The following is a 25,778-nucleotide window of genomic DNA, read 5'->3' as shown; positions in this document are numbered from 1 at the left end:
ACAATGTAAAATGGCAACTAAAAATTACTTTATATATTTATTGTTCCATGTTATCCAAGTTATAAATGTAATTTTGCCATACAATGCGCATGTATTTAACTATCTGGAAAAAAGAAAGTAAATTATTAAGAAAATATATATAAAAGGACAACTAAAGAACCATTTTATAAATTTAACCCCACAAATCATAAATATATTGTTATACTCGAATATTAAAATAATGAAATATGTAAAGTACTACTAAATGATTCACACATGTATCTACAAACTCAATAAAAAGTTCAATTTGTGAATTAGAAAAATTCTTCATAATTGAAGACAAAATAGGAATCAAGAACTAGATCAGCCCAGGGAAAGCAAAGAAAGAAAGGACATAGAGTCATAAGGCTATATTTATGGATATCAGACATCACTAGTTCATTTTCCTGTTTTAAGGTTAAATACACACACACACACATACACACACTAGAGGCCTGGTGCATGAATGCATGCACCAGTGGGGTCCCTCAGCTTGGCCTGTGGGATCGGGCCAAAAGCAGCTCTCTAACATCCCTCGAGGGGTCCCAGATTTCGAGAGGGCGAAGGCCAGGCCAAGGGACCCCACTGGTACATGATCGGGCCAGGGAGGGACCCAGGAGGGGTCCAGGGCATGTCCAGCCCATCTTACTCAGTCCTGATCGGCCGGAACCCAGCAGCAAGCTAACCTACTGGTTGGAGCGTCTGTCCCCTGGTGTTTAGTGCATGTCATAGTGACTGGTCAACTGGTCAACTGTCTTCCCCCTCATGGTCAGTGCACGACATAGCAAGCGGTTGAGTGGCCTTAGCATATCATTAGCATATTACCCTTTGATTGGTTGAACAGCCAACTGGATGATGGGACACAGCATATTAGGCTTTTATTTTATAGGATATGAAAAAAGTATTCCATATTCTAAACTTGAAGCATTTATCCTATAGTTAGGGGAAATGTCAATAAATGAGATCATAGTCAGCTCCCAAACTATCCATTATAGCAGCCAAAAGATCAAATCAGAAAATAGTTCACCTCAAATAAGCTACTAGAAGAAACTGTAGTACGTTCTGCTAATACCTCAAAAGAAAAACTATGACACATTCCAAAAGCAAGAGAATAGTTAATATTTTCCACTTCTTTGCCTTACATACTTGTTTTACTATTTGAAGGCTGTCTTTGTGCTTCCTTTGAAATGCCTAATGTTTATCTTATACATTACCATTAAATGTGCTATAAAAGGTTCCTGTTGGAAATGATTACTATATTTTAAGTACACATTTATACAACAACAAACTGCCATTAGTAATTTTAATTTGAGCCCTGGCCTGTGTGGCTGGGTTGGAGCACCGTCCCTTTCTCCGGAAAGTCACAGATTCAATTCTTGGTCAGAGCACACGCCAAGGTTGCGGGTTCCACCCACAGTCAGGGTAAGTATGGGAGGCAACCAACCAATGTTTCTTTCTCACACCTATGTTTCTCTCCCTCTTGACCACTCCCTTCCGCTCTCTCTAAAATTAATTTTAAAAAACATATCCTTGGGTGAGGATTAAATAATAATAATTTTAATATGAAATTAAATTACTGAAATAAACTTTCAAATATTTTATGTTGGCATCAGTCAAGAATTGGAGCATGACACATGCAACCTTTACTGGTTCAAAAGCAGAGTTTAGGTCAAGCTTTAAAAACATCCAAATGTTTAACAATTAAAGAAAAATGCACATTAAGTGCTTTATAAATAAAAATAGTTCAAATGAACAAGGTTTGTGGGAAATAAAACATTCTACATTACATGTCAACATTTTTCATGTGCTATAAGAAAGAACTTTACAACTATAAAGATTATTATTTTTAAAATATTATCTTCTTCTCTGAAGATCTTTAAGAAGTCAGCTAACTTCCTAGAATTATTTTAATGTGATTCACCTTAAACAGAGACAATTTTCTTACATCTCATGAGTTCCACAAATATTTACATATAAATATTATTCATTCTCTATTCCCTCTGATCTGTATGTCCAAAACCAAAAGAGTTGGGTGAGTTGTGAAAAACAATATGGTGGTTCCTCAAAAAATTAAACAGAGAATTAATTACCATATGATCTAGAAATTGCACTTCTAGGTAAATATCCAAAAGATTTAAAAGCAGGAAATCAATATTTGTACACCCATGTTCATAGTTCATAGCAGCACTATTTACAATAGCCAAAAGGACAGAATCAACCCAATGCCTATCATCAGATAAATGAACAAACAAAATGAGGAAAGCACATACAATGGAATATTATTCAGCCTTAAAAAGAAATGAAATTTTGACACATGCTACAACATGTAAGTGAAATAAACCAGACACAAAAGGATAATATTGTATGATTCCACTTACATGAGGTGCAGAGTAATCAAATTCATAGAAGCAGAAAGTAGAATGGTGATTACTTGGGGCTGGAGAGAGGGAGTAATAGGAGTTATCTCTCTCTATATAAAAGACCAGTGACCAGAACAACTTGTGGCTACGAAGTGCACTGCGGCAGCCAACCAGCCTGATCTGGGCCCCAATCGGCCCCCAACACCCTGATCGGGGGCAGGGCCGGCCACCAACTGCCCGCAGCCCCTCCCCCCAGCCAGTCCAGCCCCCACTTCAGCCCCCAACACCCTGACCAGGGGTGGGGCCAGCCAGCCAACCACCCGTGGCCCCTCCGGCAATGGGCCCCCATCCGGGTGGGCCAGCCAGACCCCACCCATGCACAAATTTATGCACCGGGCCTTTAGTTGTTTGATAAGTAGAGTTTTAGTTTGAAATGATAAAAAAAAGAAATTCTAGAGGGGATAGTGGTTATGGCTGAAGAATAATGTTAATGTATTTATGGTCACTTAAAAATAGCTAAAATGGTAAATTTTATGTTATGTATATTTTACCACGATAAAAAAAGGGGGAAAAACACATTAAAATGCTGGATATGGATGGTGGTGATGGCTGTACAACAATGTGAATGAATATGCTATTGAATTGTACACTTAAAAATGGTTAAAATGTTACATTTCATCCTATGTGTATTTTCCAACAATTGTTTTTTAAAAGTTGGGTGAAATCTTTCAGTAATTAGTTTCATTATGAATTAGTTATTTTTAGAGGTCAGACAATAGTTGCTAAGAGTTTCTGATTATTTTGTAAGCAACTGAACCACCTCTCCAGCTAACCAGCACTTCCAAACCAAGCATTACTGCCCTTCAGCCTGGTGATCCTGTTGAAATTTGGCAACCATATAAAATCCCATATAATAAAAGGCTAATATGCAAATTGACCAAACGGTGGGACTACCAGTCGCTATGTCATGCCCTGACCACCAGGGAGCAGATGCTCAACGCAGGAGCTGCCCCCTGGTGGTCAGTGCGCTCCCAGAGGGGGAGCGCCACTTAGCCAGAAGCCAGCTCATGGCTGGCGAGCACAGTGGCGGTGGGGAGAGCCTCTCTCGCCTCCTTGGCAGTGCTGAGGATCCCTCAGAGGATGTTTGCCTGCTGACTTAGGCCCACTCCCCACAGACTGCGAGAGGGTGCAGGCCAGGCTGAGGGACTCCCCCCACTCCCCCCCCCATGCCAGTGCACAAATGTCATGCACCAAGCCTCTACTAGTAGTACTTTATATTGATTCTGCAGCAGTAAGTGATGTTCAAGACCTTAAAACTATTTTCTTTCTTGCCTGAAATACCCCATTCTCCTAATTTTTCTTTTACTATCTGACCTCTCTTTTTCCTCCCTCCTCTAAACCCCAAATATGGGTACTTAAAATTCTGTCCTTCATCTTTTCCCCCTATCTCTATGAACTTTTCAGAACTTTTCTTCTTACAACTTTGCAAAATGTTTTATAAATACAGAATACCAACAGCACAAAAGATACTAGGAATCAGGGAGTTGGAGAACAATTCCACTTAACCCAATAACTAATTAGCTAGCTATTGGAGGAATACTTCCCTACTACACATGTATATATCAGTGCTCAAGGTTAAGAAAACCACATTTGTATTTTTTGGCAGGTGAAATACATTTTAAATGAAATAAAAACATTTACAATGTTTTCTTTTTTAAATGATTGTACTGCTAGAAGGAAGTATCTAACAATCTGTTCATTATTAATTGCAGGTTTTCTGATATGGTTAATTATTTAGGCTTGATACAATCATTCAGCTGGTTAAGACTGCTTACTGATACAAAGCAAAAAATAGGTTGTATAAATTGCAATGTAAATATCAGTTTAAGGCTCATAAACAATTTCCTCTAGAAGAACACTTAAAATTTTCTATATAAAAGCAATATTTGCAGCCCTGACCGGTTTGGCTCAGTGGATAGAGCGTCGGCCTGCGGACTCAAGGGTCCCGGGTTTGATTCTGGTCAAGGGCACGTACCTTGGTTGCGTGCACATCCCCAGTAGGGGGTGTTCAGGAGGCAGCTGATCGATGTTTCTCTCTCATCGATGTTTCTAACTCTCTATCCCTCTCTCTTCCTCTCTGTAAAAAAATCAATAAAATATATTTTTAGAAAAAAGCAATATTTGCAGAAAAAAAAACAACAGAAAAATAAAATCCAAAGAAAATGGATATATCATGTCTTAATTTAAAAGTTGTCAGAATACTTATAGTCTTTAAAAGAATAATTTGTGATAATTAATGGATACTAATTTTTGGTATGAAAAAATTAAGACCAAAGACATTTTTACACATTTCAAGATTGTTGACTAGCAATGATTTCTTTACCTAAGTTGTCCCTTTTGTCTTGAAAATAAATAAGAAAAACACACTCTACTTATTTTAAAGCTTTAACATAAAAGTAGGGTGCATATGAAATCATTTCATTTAACAAATTTCAAAAATATTTTATGGCTCTAAAAACTTAAGAATATGGCGACATTATCAAGATAAAGCACTAAATGAAAATTAGGAAAAAATATGATCTCATGATTTTCCAATTTTGATGAAAAAAAAAACAAAAACACCAGTAAATCCTATGGTCATTATACATACATACTAGAAGCCTGATGGACAAAATTCATGCAAGAGTAGGCCTTCCTTCCCCTGGCTGCTGGCACCGGCTTCCCTCTGGCACCCAGGACCCGGGCCTCCCTCCAGCCACCAGTAGGCACCCGGGATCCAGGATCCAGGCCTCCCTCTGGCCACCAGCAGGCACCTGGGACCCAGGCTTCCCTTGCAGCCCCAGCTTCATCCATAAAGATGGCAGGATGTCCGGTCAAATTAGCATATTATGCTTTTATTACTATAGATATACAAAAATATATATATGTATGCAAAGTAAACAAGAGTATCATATATAAAATGTTAACTGTAAATCTCTAAGTAGAACAAGTACAAGTGATTTTTATTTTCTTCTTTATATTTTGCTTTCTTTCTTTACACATTCATTCCTTTCTACAACAAACAATACATTTGTAGTTGGGCTTCCCGGAAGAATAAAATCTATTCCATTCAATTTTCTGCCTCATATTTTGACAGAGGGGGAAAAACCCATCTTCCAAAGCTACATAGAATAGGTTTTTATCATTGACAATATTCTCACCTCATCCATCAATAAATGCTGTTATTTTACTTTCAAAATACACCAGAAACCAACTACTTTTCACTACCTTCACTGCTTCCAACATCCTCATCCAAACCACTATCATTTCTGGCTTGGTTTATACAAGTCTCCTACATTAGTTTATTTAATTCCACCCTTATAACTCTTCAGGCTATTCTCATTTCACTTCTCTACTCAGAAATCGTCAGCAGCTTCTCATCTCATTGAAAATAAAAGCCTAAGCATTTACTGTAACCTACAAGCCTCCATAATCTTCACACTCCAACTTCAAGCCCATCAAGCTGCAATCAGTTGCCCCTACCTAGTATATTCTGCATCCAGACAGCCTCATTTCCTTCAAGTTTTTATGGAAGTGTCATTTTGTCAGTGAGGCCTTCACTGGCAATCCAAGAATATACATCAACCACTCCATCCCACCCTTGAGATTTTCTAACTTGCTTCCCTATTTTATTTTTTCTTCTGTAGGACTTATTACTATCTAACATGGTAGTATCTCTCTCCTTATTAGACTATAAGCACAATTTAAAAAAAAAAAAACTTTTTATTGCTGCATCCTCAGCACCTGGAATAGTCCTTAACACATAGCAGGTGCTCAGTGATATCTGCTGAAAGAATGAATAAATGCATTGCTGTGTACAGCCAAAGCTTCCCAGTCACAGTAATAATTGGCTCACTGAAAATCATAAAATGACAGCAACTCATCTATTCCTATTCTGAAAATCAGTACCTAAAATGACTTTACAGAAGGTTCAACAGCTGTAGCTAACAATAATGTAGTCATATTTTTTCAAGCCTAAAGGGGAGCATCTAGGATCTTCCCTCCAAAATTTAGGAATAAAATTATGACCTGATTTGATATATCAAAGGGACTCTGGAATATAGATCACATTGCCATTATTGCTGATAATAAAAAGCAAGCAATAATGTCTAAAACCATACTGCTACTCTTCTAAGTTTTCCACTAGAACATTCAATTCTAGTCTATGAAGCTGGATATAAAACTTTCCTTATGTATAAACAAAAAAACAAGCTGAATCTCATACTACTATGCACCTGAGTATCTGTTATCTAAGAGATCTGGGGATACTTTATAAACATCAATCAATGCTGTGCAAAGAAAGCTAAGAGGGACTGGGCAATTAGATACTGTGAAAAAATGAAGGCAATCAGAAGAAACACAGTCCATGGTGGCAGGGACACAGCTAAGCAGGAGGTATGGATAATCTGGGTAAGTGCCATGGAAAAATAAATATCATGATTGGACTTGAGGCAAATGGAAACAGTTCAAATTGGCTTCATACAGTATCTGTGGAACATATGATGTCCATATGTCCATTACCAACAAACTAAAACATGGAAAATAACAAAAGCCAATGCTGTGATGGCTATAAGAACACACCCAATGCCAGTCTCTACCACACCACAGCAGCATAGCTTACTACAGCTGCCAGGTAAGTTGGCTAAGAAGTCAGAAGCAATAAGAAAAGAAGAGGGGAAAGGGCTAACCAGAAACGGTTCTTTCCCTACATAAAAAAAAAAAAAAGCTGGGATCTACACTAGAAAGTAGAATGTGACCACAATAAAGGCTGAAATGTAAAGCACTTTTTTTTTAAGTTTCCAAAACTATAAAGTACTTTAGAATTAATGAGGTAAGCATTTTATCTAAAAGTACAAATGATTTAATATCCAAAGAACTAAATTCCATAAGAAGAGAGGAATAGAATGGACTAACATCCAAGTTTTAGAAACTGCAAACGTGACCTTTCATGTTTGAAATATATAATAGAGAACAAAAACAAACTGACCATCTTTTGGGAAACCTGGGAACCCATTACACTTTACGTCAAGTCTACAAATTTTCTTTCCATATTCTCTAGTTCCCAAAATGATTTCATAGTTGATATAAAAGCAGCGCTTAGGCAAAGGTCATGAAGGGCCAATTTACACAGCAAAGCCAAAAACTATAAAAAAAAACCTACAAAAACCAATACTATCATCTTAGAACCTATCTGGTGGCCCTGATCTTTTCAAGCAATCAAAACCAGATATTCCCAGTCAGGTGAAATGCATAAATATAACTTCAGCTCTAATCCAGAAATATATTGGTTGTCACTCACTGAAACTATATAATAATAAAACCCAGCAGTTAAAAAACATAACTATTTTATAGTAAATATCAATGTCATTCCTGTTTCAACCTGACTTCCCATTCAACCCCTAAACCCCCAAACTTGAAACTAAGTACAATTTCTTGAGTAGCTGGAGTGTGGTTAAGGAAAGGAAGCTATGCTTGTTTGTATGGAATCTGCCATTTCCTCCCTGCCAAAACACTTGTTTAAAAAGTCATGTAATATTTCTATTAAATTGTAAATGCAGCCGACAAGGAAATGGCCTACTGGCAGTGTATTACCTTTGTGGCAGTGCCAACAGGCCTACAGCAAAATAGTGCACATGATAATTTCAACATGCATTCCCAAATAACAAAATTGTGCTCTACATAAATACCACAGAACCTGAGCAAGATCCAGAAAAAGCAATGGGAAAATTTGACCAAGCTTTCATGCTTGCCTATATCAATTGTATGTCATAACTAAAGCAAAATAGAAAAGCATCTACATATGTCCAAGAAGCTTGTGAAGTTAGATCATATAACCCTGGGAAAACTATTGCAACTTAAATCTGTGTATTTCTTGTTAACCACTGTAACAACTCACTAATAAAAATTAAGAAAAACTGTGGGTATCAAATGAACCAAAATGTACTAACTACGTACAATTCCTTAAAGACCATAATGCAACTTATTAACAGGAACATATGTTCAGTATAAGCCACAATTGTTATGTTAAATTACTTCTCCCTTTGATATCATTCATTTGATTACAGAATTTAAGAGATTCACAAACCTTCCAATTAAAATGCTGACCTTCAGTATGTAAGTCACTTACTGCAATGCTTATAGTCACCTCTGATCATTTATCCTTTACCTTTCATTACATAGCACAACTACATGTAATTAGGCTATTTAAATGATCACAGATGTAATAAAGATGATTCTATTTATGTAAAAGTTTTTTGAAAACTAAGTTAACATAATTAAATCATTAATCTGTGATTAATATAGTCCTCTAAGACAGCTAGAGAATTCTATTCTGCAAGAATTTAACTAATATTCATATATTTTAAAGTCAGCCTTATTGATCTTCATTTTTTTAAATGTCTGTACAGCCATAATTTCAAAAGTCAAATCTGCTATAGATAGCATTTCCTCCAAATATTTTAAGTTTTTAAATGTTATACACTTGAAATTACAGTCAATAACTGCCTTCAGATACCTTCCAACCTCCCCACACACACACTGTAGATATTTGTTTTCTAAAATAAATGCCAGCTAAGCCTAAACAGTTTCTAAGGCTGGTTTAAAAACAAAATAAAACTTAACTAAGATCAATATAGTAAGCCTATACAACTACTTTTAAAATATATGTCTTCAACAAGACTTAACAATTATATCCCACTAGTGTCCTGGTGCATGGATTCATGCACATTGAAAGGAAATTAATTAGAAGGTGGCCGGAGGGGCGGGACTGGGTGAGATGGGCTTGACATGCCCTGGAGTCAACCTCCCGCAGTCCCTCCCCAGCTGGCCGCACCTGGGGCTGCACCGCAGCTTGAAGGGCATCTGTGGAGTGAGCGAATGCAGGATTGGCCGAAACTGGCTTTCCAACATCCCCTGAGGGCTCCCGGAGTGTGAGAGGGTGGTTCTCAGGAGACACACCCTGGAATCGGGCTCCCTCCTTTCTGGTTTCGGAGTGCGTCACCCAAGAACCGCTGCTGCCAAGTCAACGCAGCTCAGCAGCTCCTGTGTTAAGCGTCTGCCCCTGGTGGCCAGTGCACATCATAGCTACTGGTTGGACAGTTGGATGGTTGCTTAGCCTTTTATATATAGACTAGTGGCCCAGTGCATGAAATTTGTGCACATTAAAAGGGAATTAGAGGAAATAATTTAATATTGCTATTTGCCCTTTCTCTATAATAGAAGTGTCTGAAAGAAAATTAGTAAAATGTATATGAAAATCTTCCTCCTGTCAGAGTCTAGGGCAGTGATGGCGAACCTTTTGAGTTTGGCGTGTCAGCATTTTGAAAAACCCTAACTTAACTCTGGTGCCGTGTCACATATAGAAATTTTTTTGATATTTGCAACCATAGTAAAACAAAGACTTATATTTTTGATATTTATTTTCTATATTTAAATGCCATTTAACAAAGAAAAATCAACCAAAAAAATGAGTTCGTGTGTCACCTCTGACACGCGTGTCATAGGTTCGCCATCACTGGTCTAGGACATGCCGCAGGACCCAGAGACAAGTCTCCACCCACCTGCATGCACCTCGAAATCACGCGAGACCCAGACCCGGCAAGCCCCAGCTCCGTCAAGCCCCGCCAGGCAGGGAGCACAGCCTCAGATCCCCCATCAAACCCCGCCATGTGGGGGGCACGGCCTGAGGTTCCCTGTCAAGCCCCATTGGGCGGGGGGGCACAGGCTCAGGTCCCCCACCCTGGCCCAGTGCCAAGCAGCTTCAGGTCCCTGCTGATTGCTTTTTACAGGAACCCTGCCTCCGCTGTGGGCACAGCCATCTTGTGTTACGGGAACCCTGCCTCCACTGAGGGTGCAACCATCTTGTGATGGTGTGATGGAGTGATGGTCAATTTGCATAGTACAGCTTTATTAGATAGGATTAGCAAACCTAAGCTACTGTCCAGAAGCCAACGCTAGTCTTTCTGATCTCCTTCAACAAGGGAACAGGATCAAAAAAAGTAAATGAATTATATAAATTTAAAAGACAAGCCTTTCACGTTGTATTTGGCTAGTATTTACTTACTTATATTTCTTAGTTTATTTTACTAACTCTTAATCTGTTATAAATATAAAATTTATTATTGTAAGAAAAAAGAATGTAAGCTTGCCAGAGTTCACTATTAACACCCGAGAAGTATCTCTGAGATAGGAAAGGGAATCGAACACATATTGAACAGAAATATTTATTGGATGCTCTTATGTATAAGTCACTCTGCTAAGTTCAATTAGACACACAAAGTTGAAATGAAACACACTTGTATTTAAAACTTAGATTCAGTAGGGGAAATAAGACTACATAATAACTAAGATAATACACAGTAAGTTTAAAAGTGCCATAAGAAAGTCAAAGAAAAGGTAATGTGAGAATTCAGATTTTTTTAAATCAGTGGAATGAGGAACTTTGGACAGTAACTAGCAGACCTAAAACTATCCTTTCCAGAAGTAAAAGAATATTGGGGGGAAGGGAATCATAGATGCCATATACATACATATTTAATCTGTCCCCAGATTAAAACACAGAACAGTGATGTGCAGTGATCAAGTACACAGTAAACAAAACCGTATCCTAAATATGCAACATAATAAGAAACTCTCTTGAGGGTCATTGATTTTGAGAGTCACAGTTTTCAATCTTTTGGGTCAAAAAAACCCTTGTTTCAAGGAGTCCCTATTTTTATTTGATAAAAATTATGAGCTCTGGTACCAGAAAAATGCACAACTGCACAAACACTAATATTTAAATGCAACTTCTGGGGGTCCGCTAACTCTGAATTCTTTGCCCCAGAGAAAGCTCATGCTACTCTCCTTTGAATCATGGTTTCTATCACTAGGCCGGTATATAGTGAAAATGAAGTAGAAAACATTTGTCTATCAGTCTGACCTGAGGTTAGGAAAGAGAGTCAGTCCACTTGTATCTCTGTCCTCATGGGCTCATTATTTCCATATTTTTTAAATAAAGGCTGAAGAAGTCATCTCAGCAGCCACAAGAAGGTCTTAAAAGCTGTCAGCAACCTCCCTTGGCTGGCATTAGCCTCCTTTGGGTACTGTGTAAAATCCCCTATCTCCAAGTCTACTGGATATCCTAAAACAATGTCAGATGATGTTAAAGCAACTGACCCTTTCCATACCCAAAAGCTCCTTAAGTGACGATGGTAAATATTATTAACTAGGAACTCTCTACAAAAACTTGAACTAAATTATTGTCGCAACTCTTTGTAATACCTTAAGCAATGAAACAAATTAAAAAAAATTATTGTCGCAATGTGAGATTTGAAAAGTAACTTAATAAGGCTACTTAATATATCTATGTAGTTACCATTTTACATTTATTGCTCATTTACGTAACTCTCAGAAATGGACATATGAAAATGCTTTAAAACTAACTCATAGATAACAAAATTGTTTCAGGACTTGATGTAAGACTTCCAAAGCCTGATTCAGTGATTTTTTTTTTCTCTAATGCAAGTTACAAACTAATACTGATCATGAAATCAGTTGAACAGATTTGAACCACATATATTTTTTAATGAAAAGATGAAACAGAATAAAAAGAAAGACAATGAAACATGACTGATAGAACAGAAATCAAGGTGAATCACATAGTAAAGATAATACTGTTTTATGTATTATGTACCAGTTGTGTGTACACACACAAAAATGGGTCACAGAGTGAAATATATTTCATACTGTGAATCACAATCAAAAGAGCCTGAAATGAAATGCCACCTTATAATCATTAATAAATCAACTTAAATTGTCTCCTGTAAATGCTCCCAAATATAGAGAAATATTGTCTGTCAGCATCCCATATTAAAATCTTAAAAAGATGTATTTTAGTGTAATTCTTTCTCAATGATTCTTACTGTAAGCAATACAGTACTTAATAAAAATGTCTCCAAAACTACAATTTATATTCATGTAATTTGTATGTCAGTAGGAAAATGATGATTGTTTCCTCAATAGTTACCAAACTAATCACATTTACAGAGCACTTGGCAATATCAATAGTAAGGTTTGAATATAAATTAGCAGTGGGAATTTATCTTCCCTGTGAAACCCTCCGGAGTGACCTCAGCACGCTCAACCAAGAGAAGCAGAGATCTATTTATTCTGTTCTCCTCCTTGTTCATCTCTTCAAAAATAGTAATTCCAACTGGACAGAAATATGTTGAAACTGTCTCTGTAATAAACCTTAATCCCAATTTAGGGGTTGGAATGCTTAGTACTCCCCACATGTATTAGGACCGCAGGGCAGAAAACTCTAACTTTCAAATAGAGTGAAAACCTGTATGTCCTGGAAGTAGTACTGAGATTCTCCAAAGATCCAATTTGTCCTACTCCTCTAGATCCTTGGCTATTTCTGATCTGAAAGTGTGGTTAGTAGAATCAGGTTATCACCTAAAAGAATCCAGTAGAAAAATGTAGGAAATATACAGGGAAGCAAAAAGGCAATATGAAATAAAAGAAAGCACAAACAAAGGAAAGCTAAGGTGGGAAGGGGAGTATGTAGGCCAGGGGTGGGCAAACTTTTTGACTCGAGGGCCACAATGGGTTCTTAAACTGGACCGGAGGGCCGGAACAAAAGCATGGATGGAGTGTTTGTGTGAACTAATATAAATTCAAAGTAAACATCATTACATAAAAGTGTACGGTCTTTTTTTTTTTAGTTTTATTCATTTCAAACGGGCCGGATCTGGCCCGCGGGCCGTAGTTTGCCCACGGCTGATGTAAGCATTCATGTCCACGTGTTGCCAGTAGAGGGAACAAAGAAAGTAAAGGCAGGAATGAGAAGAAGAGAAAAAAAGGAAGATGAGAATACATTCAAGGGAGAAAAACAACTGATATATGAAATGACAAATAAAATTCTCACCTATAGCCACATGATCCTATGTAATCTGTAACATACGTACATATAATTGAATAAAAGTTGTAACAGTGTATGTATGGTCTTATATTCCAAATAATAGAATGTATATCTACCCCTATTAAGCCACAGAATTCTAACATTAGAATTCTAGTTATCACTGGACTCAAAAGTTCCAAGAGAACAGGGAAACGTCTCTTTGCTTACCACTACATCCTCAAAGTCCAACTGGTGCATAATAAATGTGCACTAAATATTTGTAGAAAGAAACAAAGGAAAGAGGAAGAGGAGTAAAAGAATACGGAAAGAAAATTTCAGGGTTCTTGTCCTCAAAAATCAAACATCCATAGTTTAACGATATTTACTTTCTCTAATGTGAATTAACCAGTGCAGAACAGCAGAGACACCCCAACTGATCCGGTTTGACTTCTCTACCTCCACATTAAAATATGCATTTCTTCCATTTTTAACATTAATACTAAATCAATAACATTTTAATATTAATGACTAAATTAATAACTGTGAGTGATAACAGTTATATCCTATCATAAAAATGTACACAATTACATGGCACATATGTTTCAAGAGTGTTAGTCTCATTACTAAGGTGTCATTAAAATTATTTTTTTAAATACTATCCAAAGAATTTAAAATGCTGATTTACAACTATTAAATATTTATACAAGTTCAGAACACATTTATTGCATAAAACAAAGTAATATATGGGTGGGCAAAAGTAGGTTTATAGTTGTTTGTATGAAATAATATATAATACAAGAATAGGTTTACTCACAACTGTAAACCTGCTCTTGCCCACCCCTTAGTATATAATTAACTACAAATGAGTAATCCTCTATTTGTAGACCTGCAAGTTATAAACAGAGAGGGAAAACTCTCTGAACCAAAGGCCTCCCAAAGGACTGACTACCAAGGAAGAATTTACAAGGAGACTTAGTATTAGCATTGGGGTGCTTAGGTTTGATGGAGGGATACAGTGATAGATATTTAGAAAAAGGATGCTATTCACTCATTTCCTGATTTTTTAATAATTATATTTCCTAAAGGGGTGAGGAAATTGCTCTCTACAGAAGTCTGTGGTTAACTGAATTCAAAATTAAATTTTTTAAATATTTTATTTATTTAACTTACTAAAATTAACTGGTGACTTCATATTTAACTTTTAAAAATAAACTAGGCTTTAATAAAATTTGTTTCAGTTAACATTTTGAGCAGATAGATTTACTTCCATTTGCCATTACTCATTAATCTTAATCTAACAACTGAAAAAAAACTTATAAGCCCATTTTCAGTCCTCTGTTTATAAAGTTTTACATATTTTAGCGTGTACTTCATCGGTGTCCTTTATTACACGGATAATTATTACTATCTACCACAATAAAGACTTGATTTGCATAAACTACTAATATTTCTTTTAAAGAAAAAGTTCTATCAAAACCAAAAAATTTAGTTCATCCCTTGCCATCAAACAAATCCAGTGTTTTTAATAGCTTTTTATTAGGAAATTCCTCCTTGAATACTGATACTCTAAATATCTCTTATTCTCTCTCAGGAATGATTAAAGTACCAATATTTGATAAAATGATACACTAAAGGCATGTAAAACAAATTACCTCAGCCTTAACACCTTCAAAAGGCCCATTCTCAATTAACTGCCAAGTTCAAATTTAATATAATTACTTTCCTTTTCTAATTTAGCACCATCTTTAAGTTTTCACATCCCTCTGGCTATGACTCTTGAAATATATGTCTTTCAAAAGCTTAATCAGTAAAAAGCACAATATTAACTAGTGACTATTCAGGCGGGAGCAATTCCCTCTAAATTATCCAAGTAGATGCACCTCCTCTTGTCCCTAATTCTGGCTGACCTAAGCAAGCATGGTTCTCAAGCAGGCCTGGAAATGGACATACTCAAGGTGGTATGTCTGAAAACAATACTAGGAAACCAACTCCTAGTTCATTCAGTCTTGGAGTCAGCATCACTGTTCTGGAGTTGTTCCTGTTTATACGCAACTAGAAGACAGGCATCGCAGAAAGAGGTACATCCTGGTGAGAATGGCCAAAGGTAATTTCAGATAGACTAGTTAGGATCCTTACTCCAATCAGGCAATATCAACAGTGGCTGGACACCCCAGCCCGACCCCAGGATGTGGAGGCAAGGGAAGCTGCCCCCCAACATCCTAACTTAGCCTCCTGTTCTACATAGCCATCTCTATGCAGTAAATTGTATGATATCCTTTAGTTGTATTAACAGAACTAGCTTTCTTTACCTCCATCAATTGTAGTGGTCTTCCCATCAATCACCTCTTCATTCTATTGTGACAACTTTGTTGACTACTGGTTATCTCATAAGCCAATATTGCTACCAAAAAGTAGGTGGGGAACAAAACACAAAAATTAAATCTGTCTACATTTCCTGCCCCTCTGGAACAATCTCAGAAGGCTCATATTTTAAATTAATAATTATAATGATGACATAATATGGTTGGTAGATTTCTTATTTTTGCTGGCCACTCCTCCAATTGCATACAGATGTGATACATAGTTGACCCTTGAACAGCACAGGTTTCAACTGCATGTGGATTTTTCTCAATATGTGAAATGTATTTTCTCTTCCTTATGATTTTCTTCAACATTTTCTTTTCTTTAGCTTACTTTATTGTTAAGATACAGTATTAAAAAAAGATACAGTATAAAAACTATAACATATAAAATATGTTAATCAACTATTTATTTATATGTGTTAATCAACAATAGCCTATTAGTTAAGTTTTGAAAGAATCACAGATTTTCAACTACTTGGGGGGTCGGCACAGCTAAGCCCCACATTGTTCCAGGGTCACCTGCAAACACAGAAGGTATTTCTTTGGTATCTAGGCAAGAACATGGACTAGCTTGAGTTCATATCTCAGTGCTGCCACTTACAAGTTGTGTCATCTTAACAAATAAACATAATCCTTTAAATATCCATTTCATCCAACCCACTCATTAAAATGAGGATTAAAATATTTATTTTACTGAGCTGTTAAAGAAGAAATTTTAATTTAAAAAGAAAACTTCAATATTTCACTCACTGATCAGAGTTTTATATCCTATCAGCTTTCTCATACCTTAACTACAACTTTATCTGCTTCTCTAACCTCACTGAAAAGACTGATACTCTGAATTAATTGGTTTGGGGTAGGACTCAGACATCAGAAATTTTTCAAAGCTCCCCAGGGAACTGCTATGCAGCAAAAGTGAAGAAAATTGTCTTGCTCCTTGATCCCTGCATTCCCTTATACTCTCTCCTCTCTTTCCAGACTGTACCCCATTGGTAACCCTGAAGTATCCTCTGAACAGTATTCTTAAATGCACTGCAGCCCTGTCCTCCTAAGATACTCATTCATTTTAACCCAAACCTGGGATCAAGGCCATAATGCACTCCATTCCATGGCTGAGCATTCCCAGAGGAAAGCCCATAAACCAAGATTGATAACACTACAACCTCCACTTTCCATCTTTAGCTGGGACTTCAACATCTTGTTTCTCTCTTGGACAGCTCTTTCTTTCATCTTCCCATCCCACCCACCCCATCCCCACCCCCACCCCCACCAAACTATTCAAACCTTGATGAAGCAGTAAATATTGTTAAATTTACTGGTATCTTTTTAATATTCTTTGTGACAAAATGGGAAACACACATAATGCACGTGTGCTCCATGCAGAACAATGCTTATCTTAAGGAAAAGCATTTGTGTGACTGAACAGCAAGCTACACAAGCTGCAACTATTTTTTTCAAGGAACACCAATTTTGCTTGAAAAAATAACTGACAGGAAAACCACAGCTATTCAAACTTGGTTATTTGACAAGACATCTTCTCAAAAATGAACTAAGTGAATCTATCATTTCAAGAAAAACTGTAGTATTTATTTACAATGATAAAATCTGAGCTTTCAAGTGAAGATTCAACTTTTGGAAAACTAACTGCAACACGATCTGGATAGTTTCATAAGACTTGCAGTTCATGCTCTAATTTGTAAGGTAGTTCACAAACATGAGATAAGTTAAATAATGATAATTTAAATAGCAACTTAAAACCATATGGTGCTTAGAAATGCATAAGGCAACACTTGGTAAAATATCCAAAGAACTGTAGAGTCAAGGGTTGCCTATACACAAATTATAAAGAACAAGAGAAATCATCTTAGATAGTAACTATCAAGGAAGAGTCTACTGAAATAAAAACTGAGATGGGACTTAAAAAATGGGTAGAACTTCAATTGGTAGAAAAAAAGTGAGGAAGGCATCCTAGAAAGTCTGATTAAAAGATAGATTAGATAGATAGAATTTAAAGAGATATAATATCTTCAAGTATATTCTTACTATTTCATATTGTTAAATCAAACTGTCAAGTGATATTTTAAGATCTTGGAAGGTAGGGCCATACATTATAATTCTTTGCTATCTGCTAGAGAGACTATTTGAATAGGAAAATAAATTTACACAAGGAGGAAGCAGACAGTAATAGTCTAAGTCCTGGGACAAGTCCCAGCTCTGGCACTGATTTAGCTAGGTTGCCTTGGGTAATTTCGTTTACCTCACAAAGCCAAAGTCAAATACACCTAGTTGGAGGATCACCCTAAAAACATTCTAACTAAAAGTACCAAAGATAACTAATATAAAATAATCAGATAAGGAATGAGAATCTATGTTACTGATATTATGCTGACATTGTACATATTTTTCAAGTTATTACCCAACAAATTCATGTTGTTTTTATTTTTCATTTTAGCAAAGGAATTCATAAGGAGAAGAAGATAATACATATTCTACACCACTGTATTACTCAAAAAACTCTCTGTAAAGTGGCAAGCAAATTTATTAATATTTTAGGCATAGTGTGCTGTACTTTTATTATTGAAATTCAATCCATAACAACATTGCAACATCAGAAAAAATTACAATTTATTCTTCTCCAGATATTCTAAAATACTGCATTATTTTTCCTCCTATTTACTTCATACATTTCTCCAGTCACCCAGATACCATCTTCTCTCTTTACACACACACACACACACACACACACACACACACACACTCCTCTCTCCCTTTCTTTCTCTTTGCCCTTCATTCTTATATCCCTTCTTGAGGTGACTACAGCCACTAGAGGGCAATAAGTTTACAAAGATAAATATACTGATCTATAACAAATTGAGATTCATATACTAATAAATGTAAAAACTGTATCATCACAAACCCTAAAGCATAGGCAATTTGACTTGAATATGCAAGGTATGTACTTCAAATTCAAAAATTATCCTGGAAATGATGTTCATAGAGCATATAACATCCAATAAAAAAGACAGTACATTTTCTCACTAAGCACTAACTAAAGAAATAAGATTTGCTAACAAGTACACAGCGATATTAGAAATCAGAATTTTAAAAATACTGTATTAGCCTCAGATAATAGAAGAAAAAGGGGAGAAACAAAAACACAAAACAGGCAGCCCTGGCCGGGAGGCTCAGTTGTTTGGAGCGTCATCCCATGAATCAAAAAGTTGTGGGTTTGATTCTGTTTGGAGCACGTATGGGAGGCAATGTTTCTCTCCCCCGCCCCCCCCAACCCGAATAAATAAACATATTCTAATGTGAGGATTTAAGAACAACAACAAATAAACAAAAACACAGAAAGGCAGAATTTGTAGGGTGAGTAGAAAAAAAAGAACTGATTTCTTCCAATGCCTCCATTGCAACATGGAGAAAACAATGAATTAAGGAATGTAGTGAACTTACCAACTCTTTCTTCTATTGAAAAGCCAGGGAAATTTTTACAGATATATCTTGTGGGAGGGAAAAAGTGATTGTAGAGAGCATATATAGCTTTCACTTATTTTCTCACAATTAAGTATTTAGAGGGGGGAAGTTAACTGTCACTATTCTTTGACAGATAATTTTACCATTTTTGCACAGAACCTAAATTCAGATGAACGTATTTAATTTACTTTATATTTACTTACACTAACATTACAACACTGCAATGCTTAACAACATTGACATTTTTAGAAAAACCGTCTTCTTACCCTCATTGGATGAATATCAGCATAAGGAGGTTTTCCTTCAGCCATCTCTATAGAAGTAATGCCAAGAGACCAGATGTCAGCCACACAGTTGTAGCCTATTTCTTGAATGACCTCAGGAGCCATCCAAAATGGAGTTCCTATCACAGTATTGCGTTTTGCCATTGTGTCCTACAAAAACATTATACAGTCATAAATACTAGTACAAAAATACTGAGGAATCTGTTTGCCAGCATAGTCTTAAAATTATGTATGTGAGAACCTCAATACTACAGATTACAGATGAAATTGGCTATTTTCCTAAAATTTCAACTAGTTATAACATGACATATTTAGGAATTTTGAGTTCTAAAGTAACTGAGTCCACAAGTAACTTATCTCCACTATCGTCATTAAAGACAGTACAATAACAAGGAAAGTTACACAAATTAACCCATGTAGCTTTCCTCTTCGACCACTTAAGCATTTCAATGACTACATATATTTTCATATTTACTCAACGTTTCTTAAGTTGTAAATAAAACTAATAAATGATACTCTAATTATGGCTCCTTCTACCCAAGTACAATGAACTTACACATTTCTTTCCATACCCCCAAAAAGTTATTAAAGTTGAGACACAATCAAACCTAGACATACAAGCCAAAAGTATTTCCAAAGTTATTATACTTACTGTTAACTGACCAGCCACGCCAAAATCAGCCAATTTTGCATGTCCTTCTGTATTGAGAAGAATATTTCCAGCTTTTATATCTCTGTGTATTTTTCTCATGAAGTGTAAATATTCTAGTCCTTTCAAAGTAGATTTAAGAATAGTTGCAATTTCATCTTCTGTCAACTGGAAAGAAATATTTTAAAAACTTGATTGAAATAACATGTTAGGTAAACTCTTACAAGAGAGCAGGGTAATAAGTACTCCTTTCTGATGACCATGGAACCTGTAGGCCAGTGATGGCGAACCTATGACACGCGTGTCAGAGGTGACACGCAAACTCATTTTTTTGGTTGATTTTTCTTTGTTAAATGGCATTTAAATATATAAAATAAATATCAAAAATATAAGTCTTTGTTTTACTATGGTTGCAAATATCAAAAAATTTCCATATGTGACACGGCACCAGAGTTAAGTTAGGGTTTTTCAAAATGCTGACACGCCGAGCTCAAAAGGTTCGCCATCACTGCTCTAGGAAAAGGCTACAAGGTAAAAATCTGAGAACCTCTTCTGGTTCTTTGATAATCTTTGTCACTCTAATTACACACTTTACTAATGAAAGAAAATGTGATCATTAAATTTCTCCTTTCTGTAACATTATACATGTCATTCCTAAAGCACATAACATCCCAAAAATCAACAGGACCCTAAGAAATCAGTGTTTTCCACATCTTTTAACAAAGAGGTAGCAATATTGTAGCTATCTGTCCTGAAAAAGTAAATTCAGACACTCTTCCCTCTGGTGCCGCCTATTCTTTCTTTTTAAAAATAGGGTGCTTTTTAATAAACTAGTGTTGATTTTTAGAGAGAGAGGAAGGGAACATGCCCTGACCAGGAACTGAACAGCAACATTTCCTTGCAAGAGAAGACCACACCCAACCAACTGAGCCACACCCACCAGGGCACAAACCCATTCTTGATGAAAATAAAAAACAACAGTTTTACATAAAGCAGAGGAAAGGTGAAGGGTGGAGTGCCAAGAGACTCTTGCATGAAGCACCAAAAACGCTCCTCCTGCTTGTAGCCAGGGCATTCCTCACCCACCCACACCATGGATTTCTGACCCTAGTAATGAGAACTGAAAAATGAACACGTCAGAGACTGACTAGGAAAATGGAAACACAAACTTGAATAGACATTTCTCCAAAAATATACCCATGGCCACACATGAAAAGATAGATGTTAAACATCATCATCGCTGAGACCGGTTTGGCTCAGTGGATAGAGCGTCGGCCTGCGGACTCAAGGGTCCCAGGTTCGAATCCGGTCAAGGGCATGTACCTGGGTTGCGGGCACATCCCCAGTAGGAGACGTGCAGGAGGCAGCTGATCGATGTTTCTCGCTCATCGATGTTTCTGACTCTCTATCTCTCTCCCTTCCTCTCTGTAAAAAATCAATAAAATATATTAAAAAAAAAAAAAACAAACAAAAAAAACATCATCATCATTTGCCATTAAGAAATGCAAATCAGAGCTGATTTCCACAGCCTGTCGGCCTGGTGGTCAAATCCCTCTAGTGTTAACTACAACAATTAAGGCTTGGCTAGAACAAGACTGCGCACAGAGACCACAGGGGGATGCACCAAGAAAGCATAAAAGATGCGGAGACAAAAAAACATGACAGAAATGGAGGATATGGAGCTAAGAATCGCAATTTTGAGGGCTTGCCATAAATTTGTGCAGAGCCTCACGAAAACTAATGAGACCCTCGATGCTACGATAAAGAAATTAGAAAGTAAGCATACACGGACTGAAATAAAGAATATTATACCCAATAGCAGACCAGAGGAGCACAAGAATCAAACCAAAGATTCGACAAAAAACACCCAATTGGAAAAGCAAAATGAAAAAAGAATCCGAAAGTGTGAAGATAGTGTAAGGAGCCTCTGGGACAGCTTTAAGCAGTCTAATATCAGAGTCATTGGAGTGCCAGAAGATGAGAGACAGCAAGATATTGAAAACCTATTTCAAGAAATAATGGCAGAAAACTTCCCCCAACTGGAGAAAGAAATGGACTTACAGGTCCAAGAAGCGCAGAGAACCCCAAACAAAAGGAATCCAAAGAGGACCACACCAAGACACATCATCATTAAAATGCCAAGAGCAAAAGACAAAGAGAAAATCTTAAAAGCAGCAAGAGAAAGAGGCTCAATTACCTACAAGGGAATACCCATACGACTGTCAGCTGATTTCTCAACAGAAACTTTGCAGGCCAGAAGGGAATGGCAAGAAATATTCAAAGTGCTGAATACCAAGAACCTACAACCAAGATTACTTTATCCAGCAAAGCTATCATTCAGAATTGAAGGTCAGATAAAGAGCTTCACAGATAAGGAAAAACTAAAGGAGTTCATCACCGCCAAACCAGTATTATATGAAATGCTGAAAGGTATCCTTTAAGAAGGGGAAGAAGAAGAAAAAGGTAAAGATACAAATTATGAACAACAAATATGCATCTATCAACAAATGAATCTAAGAATCAAGTGAATAAATAACCTGATGTACAGAATGAACTGGTGACTATAATGAATCAGGGACATAGAAAGGGAATGGACTGACTATTCTTGGGGGAAAAAGGGTGTGGGAGATGCGGGAAGTGACTGGACAAAAATCATGCACCTATGGATGAACACAGTGGGTGGGGAGTGAGGGTGGAGGGTGGGGTGGGAGCTGGAAGGAGGGGAGTTATGGGGGGAAAAAAGAGGAACAAATGTAATAATCTGAACAATAAAGATTTATTAAAAAAAATAATAAATAAAAAAATAAAATAAAATAAAATGGTTAATATGGTAAAAAAAAAAAAAAAAAGAAATGCAAATCAAAACTCCAACAAGGTACTACTTCATGCCCACAAGAATGGCTATAATAAAAAATAAAGAAAGCTGTGTTAGCAAGCATGTGAAGAAATTAGAATTCTCATACATTGCTGGTGGGAATGCAATATGATACAGCACTATGGAAAACAATATATAGTTAGTCAAAACACTGAAAAGAAAAGTTAAACATAGAATTACCATATGACCCAGCAATTCTATTTCTAGTTATACACTCAAAAGAATGGAAAACTGGTTCTCAAACATAAATGTTCATAGCAGTACTCTTCACAATGGCCCAAAGGTTAGTAACAACTGAAATGTCTATCAACAGATGAATGAATAAACAAATATAATATATACATATAGTGTACTATTCAGCCATAAAACATGAATAAAGTACTGACATGTGCTACACTATGAACTGACCTCAAAGACATTATGCTAAGTGAAAGAAGCCAGATATAAAAGGGCATGTACTGTATGACTCCATTTACATGAATTATTCAGAATAGGTAAGTCCACAGGAAAAAAAGCTGAGTAGTGGTTGCCAGGGGCTGGGGAAATGGGAAGCAAGTGCTTAAAGGATGAAAATATTTTAGAACTAGCCGAACCGGTTTGGCTCAGTGGATAGAGCGTTGGCCTGCGGACTCAAGGGTCCCAGGTTCGATTCCGGTCAAGGGCATGTACCTGGGTTGCGGGCACTTCCCTACTGGGGGCTGTGCAGGAGGCAGCTGATCGATCTCTCTCATTGATGTTTCTAACTCTCTATCCCTCTCCCTTCTTCTCTGTAAAAATTCAATAAAATATATTAAAAAAAAAGAAAATATTTTAGAACTAAATAGAGGTGGTGATTACACAACACTGTCAATGCACTAATACCACTGAATTGTTCACTTTTAGAAGATTAATTTTATGTTGTGTTAATTTCACCTCAATTTTTTAAAACCCTGACCATATTAAAATCCCTAAGCAAATTGGAAGATGGCTTAAATATATAACATCATAACTATATTATACATGTCTATGTGTATGCAGTACTTTTGAATAATGTGTTCGCTTTGGATAAATGTGCTTTCTTCATAAAAAAAAAAAAAAAGAAACAAACAAACAACCTGGACCTCCTTCTGTTAACTCCTAAAGTGTCAATCTCCCTCTCCCTTTTCAAGTTAAAACATCTTAAGATAATTCCAAGCCATCTCTTAATCATACACTCCTTAGTGATAACCTAAAAATCTTACTTGATAACTAATCCAGAATGCCAGTTACCCATTCAATAAATATTTACCAAGCACTATCTACATGCCAGAAATTACAACAGTTGCTGGAGATAAGGTAGTGAACAAAACAAGAAGTGTCCTTGCTCTCATGGAGCTAATATTCTATAGGGGAAGGGATAATTTGATGATAATTTGATAGAAAAGAGTGTAATACAAGCTTCCATTCAAGATGGCCGGAACCACATCAAAATTACAATAAAACTAAGAACTATCATTTAGAACTGCCTGAAGTCTAGCTAAACAGAAGTCCTACAACTAAGGACATAAAGAGCCACATCAAGACTGGTAGGAGGGGCACAGGCATGGGAGGGGCTAGTCCCACATTCACATGTGACAGTTAAAAATAGGGAGAGGTATCTCAGCTGCCGAGGTGCCCTCTGAGAAGAGGAGATTCCCAGCCCACACCAGGCCCCCCATCCCAGGGTTCCAGTGGCAGGAAGAGAAGGTCCCATAACTTCTGGCTCTAGAACTAGCAACAATTGTGGCTGAGTGAGACAGAGGGCTGCTGGAGTTACAGGAGTGCCTCTTACAGAGGTCACTTAATATTCTGCCCTAATCAAAAAATGATGCAACATCCATCCAGTCATTCATACTAATACATGGATATGTCTTAATTGAAAATTATTTGTGCGATAGTAGTATTTTAACAATCCACTTGAATATTAAGGCTCAAATCTGGTATCTGTACTTTAAAACTTTTAACTTCAATTACTAAATGAAAGGTTTCTATGCCTCAATAAAATAATTTAAACAACAATAATCAAATGAAGAAAATATTTTCTACAACATAGATATAACAGCTTAAATTTTTATATTACTTTACAATTATAAAGGGTATTTTATGTGACTCACAACTCAATTAAGTAAACAGAAACATTATCATCCCTTTTTATAGATAAGGAAACAATTTAGAGAAATTAAGTGCTCTATCAAATGTCCCACAACTGTTAAGTGACAAAGCCCACATGTTTTCTGGCTCTACAATCTATACATCTATTTGCCAGATGTCACAAACATAAATATATGAATTGGTCTCAATATAAGAAAATAGGGAGTTGTCCAAGAGTGATATTCAAAATATTTGGCAATCAGTAAAGGCAATGTCTAATGAGAACATTAGCCAGCCATAATACTAATCAATCAGAACAGCTACCATTGGTCAAAAACAGTAAAAATGGATACCAGCCATAAACAAGCAGTAAAACAACATCAGGCAGGGTGCTTATTTCATCTCAGCATTCAAATTTACATTATTTTAAACTGTGTGCCAAACAAAACAAGTATACTGGTTAATGAACTCTACAAGTAAGAAGACTCACCTGGCCCAAAAAATAACCTTAACTGAGGACATTATAGGTGGCTTTCTGAGTATTTTATTGAAAACCCATATTTAATCCCACTACAATAAACACAGATCAATGATTTAAATATTGTAAAAATATTTAAATAAAAATAGAAGAAAATCAAAGTATCAAATCAGTAGGCAGGAAGAATAGTTTATAATTTAAAAAGCAAACAAAGAATTATGAGGATTTATAAGCTTTGTCTATATAAAAACTATAAGCTTAGATA

At 36.4% G+C, this 25,778-nt stretch overlaps 1 protein-coding gene across 1 annotated transcript in view; it reads right to left on the bottom strand.

Annotated features, from left to right (window-relative positions):
- Positions 1-25,778, bottom strand: part of STK3 (serine/threonine kinase 3) — a 210,217-nt gene that overhangs the window by 136,079 nt on the left and 48,360 nt on the right. The window contains exons 5-6 of the mRNA XM_070392037.1: positions 20,076-20,240; positions 19,406-19,573 (exon numbers count right to left, since the gene is read on the bottom strand). Coding sequence (XP_070248138.1) covers positions 19,406-19,573; positions 20,076-20,240 — 333 coding nt within the window. The remainder of the gene's footprint in view (positions 1-19,405; positions 19,574-20,075; positions 20,241-25,778) is intronic.

This window comes from Myotis yumanensis, unplaced genomic scaffold (assembly GCF_028538775.1).
Source record: "Myotis yumanensis isolate MYYU_CA2020_CCGP unplaced genomic scaffold, mMyoYum1.0.hap1 SCAF_15, whole genome shotgun sequence".
Taxonomy (NCBI): domain Eukaryota; kingdom Metazoa; phylum Chordata; class Mammalia; order Chiroptera; family Vespertilionidae; genus Myotis; species Myotis yumanensis.
The sequence above is the reverse complement of the archived record's forward strand: the minus strand, read 5'-3'. Positions and strand labels throughout refer to the sequence as shown.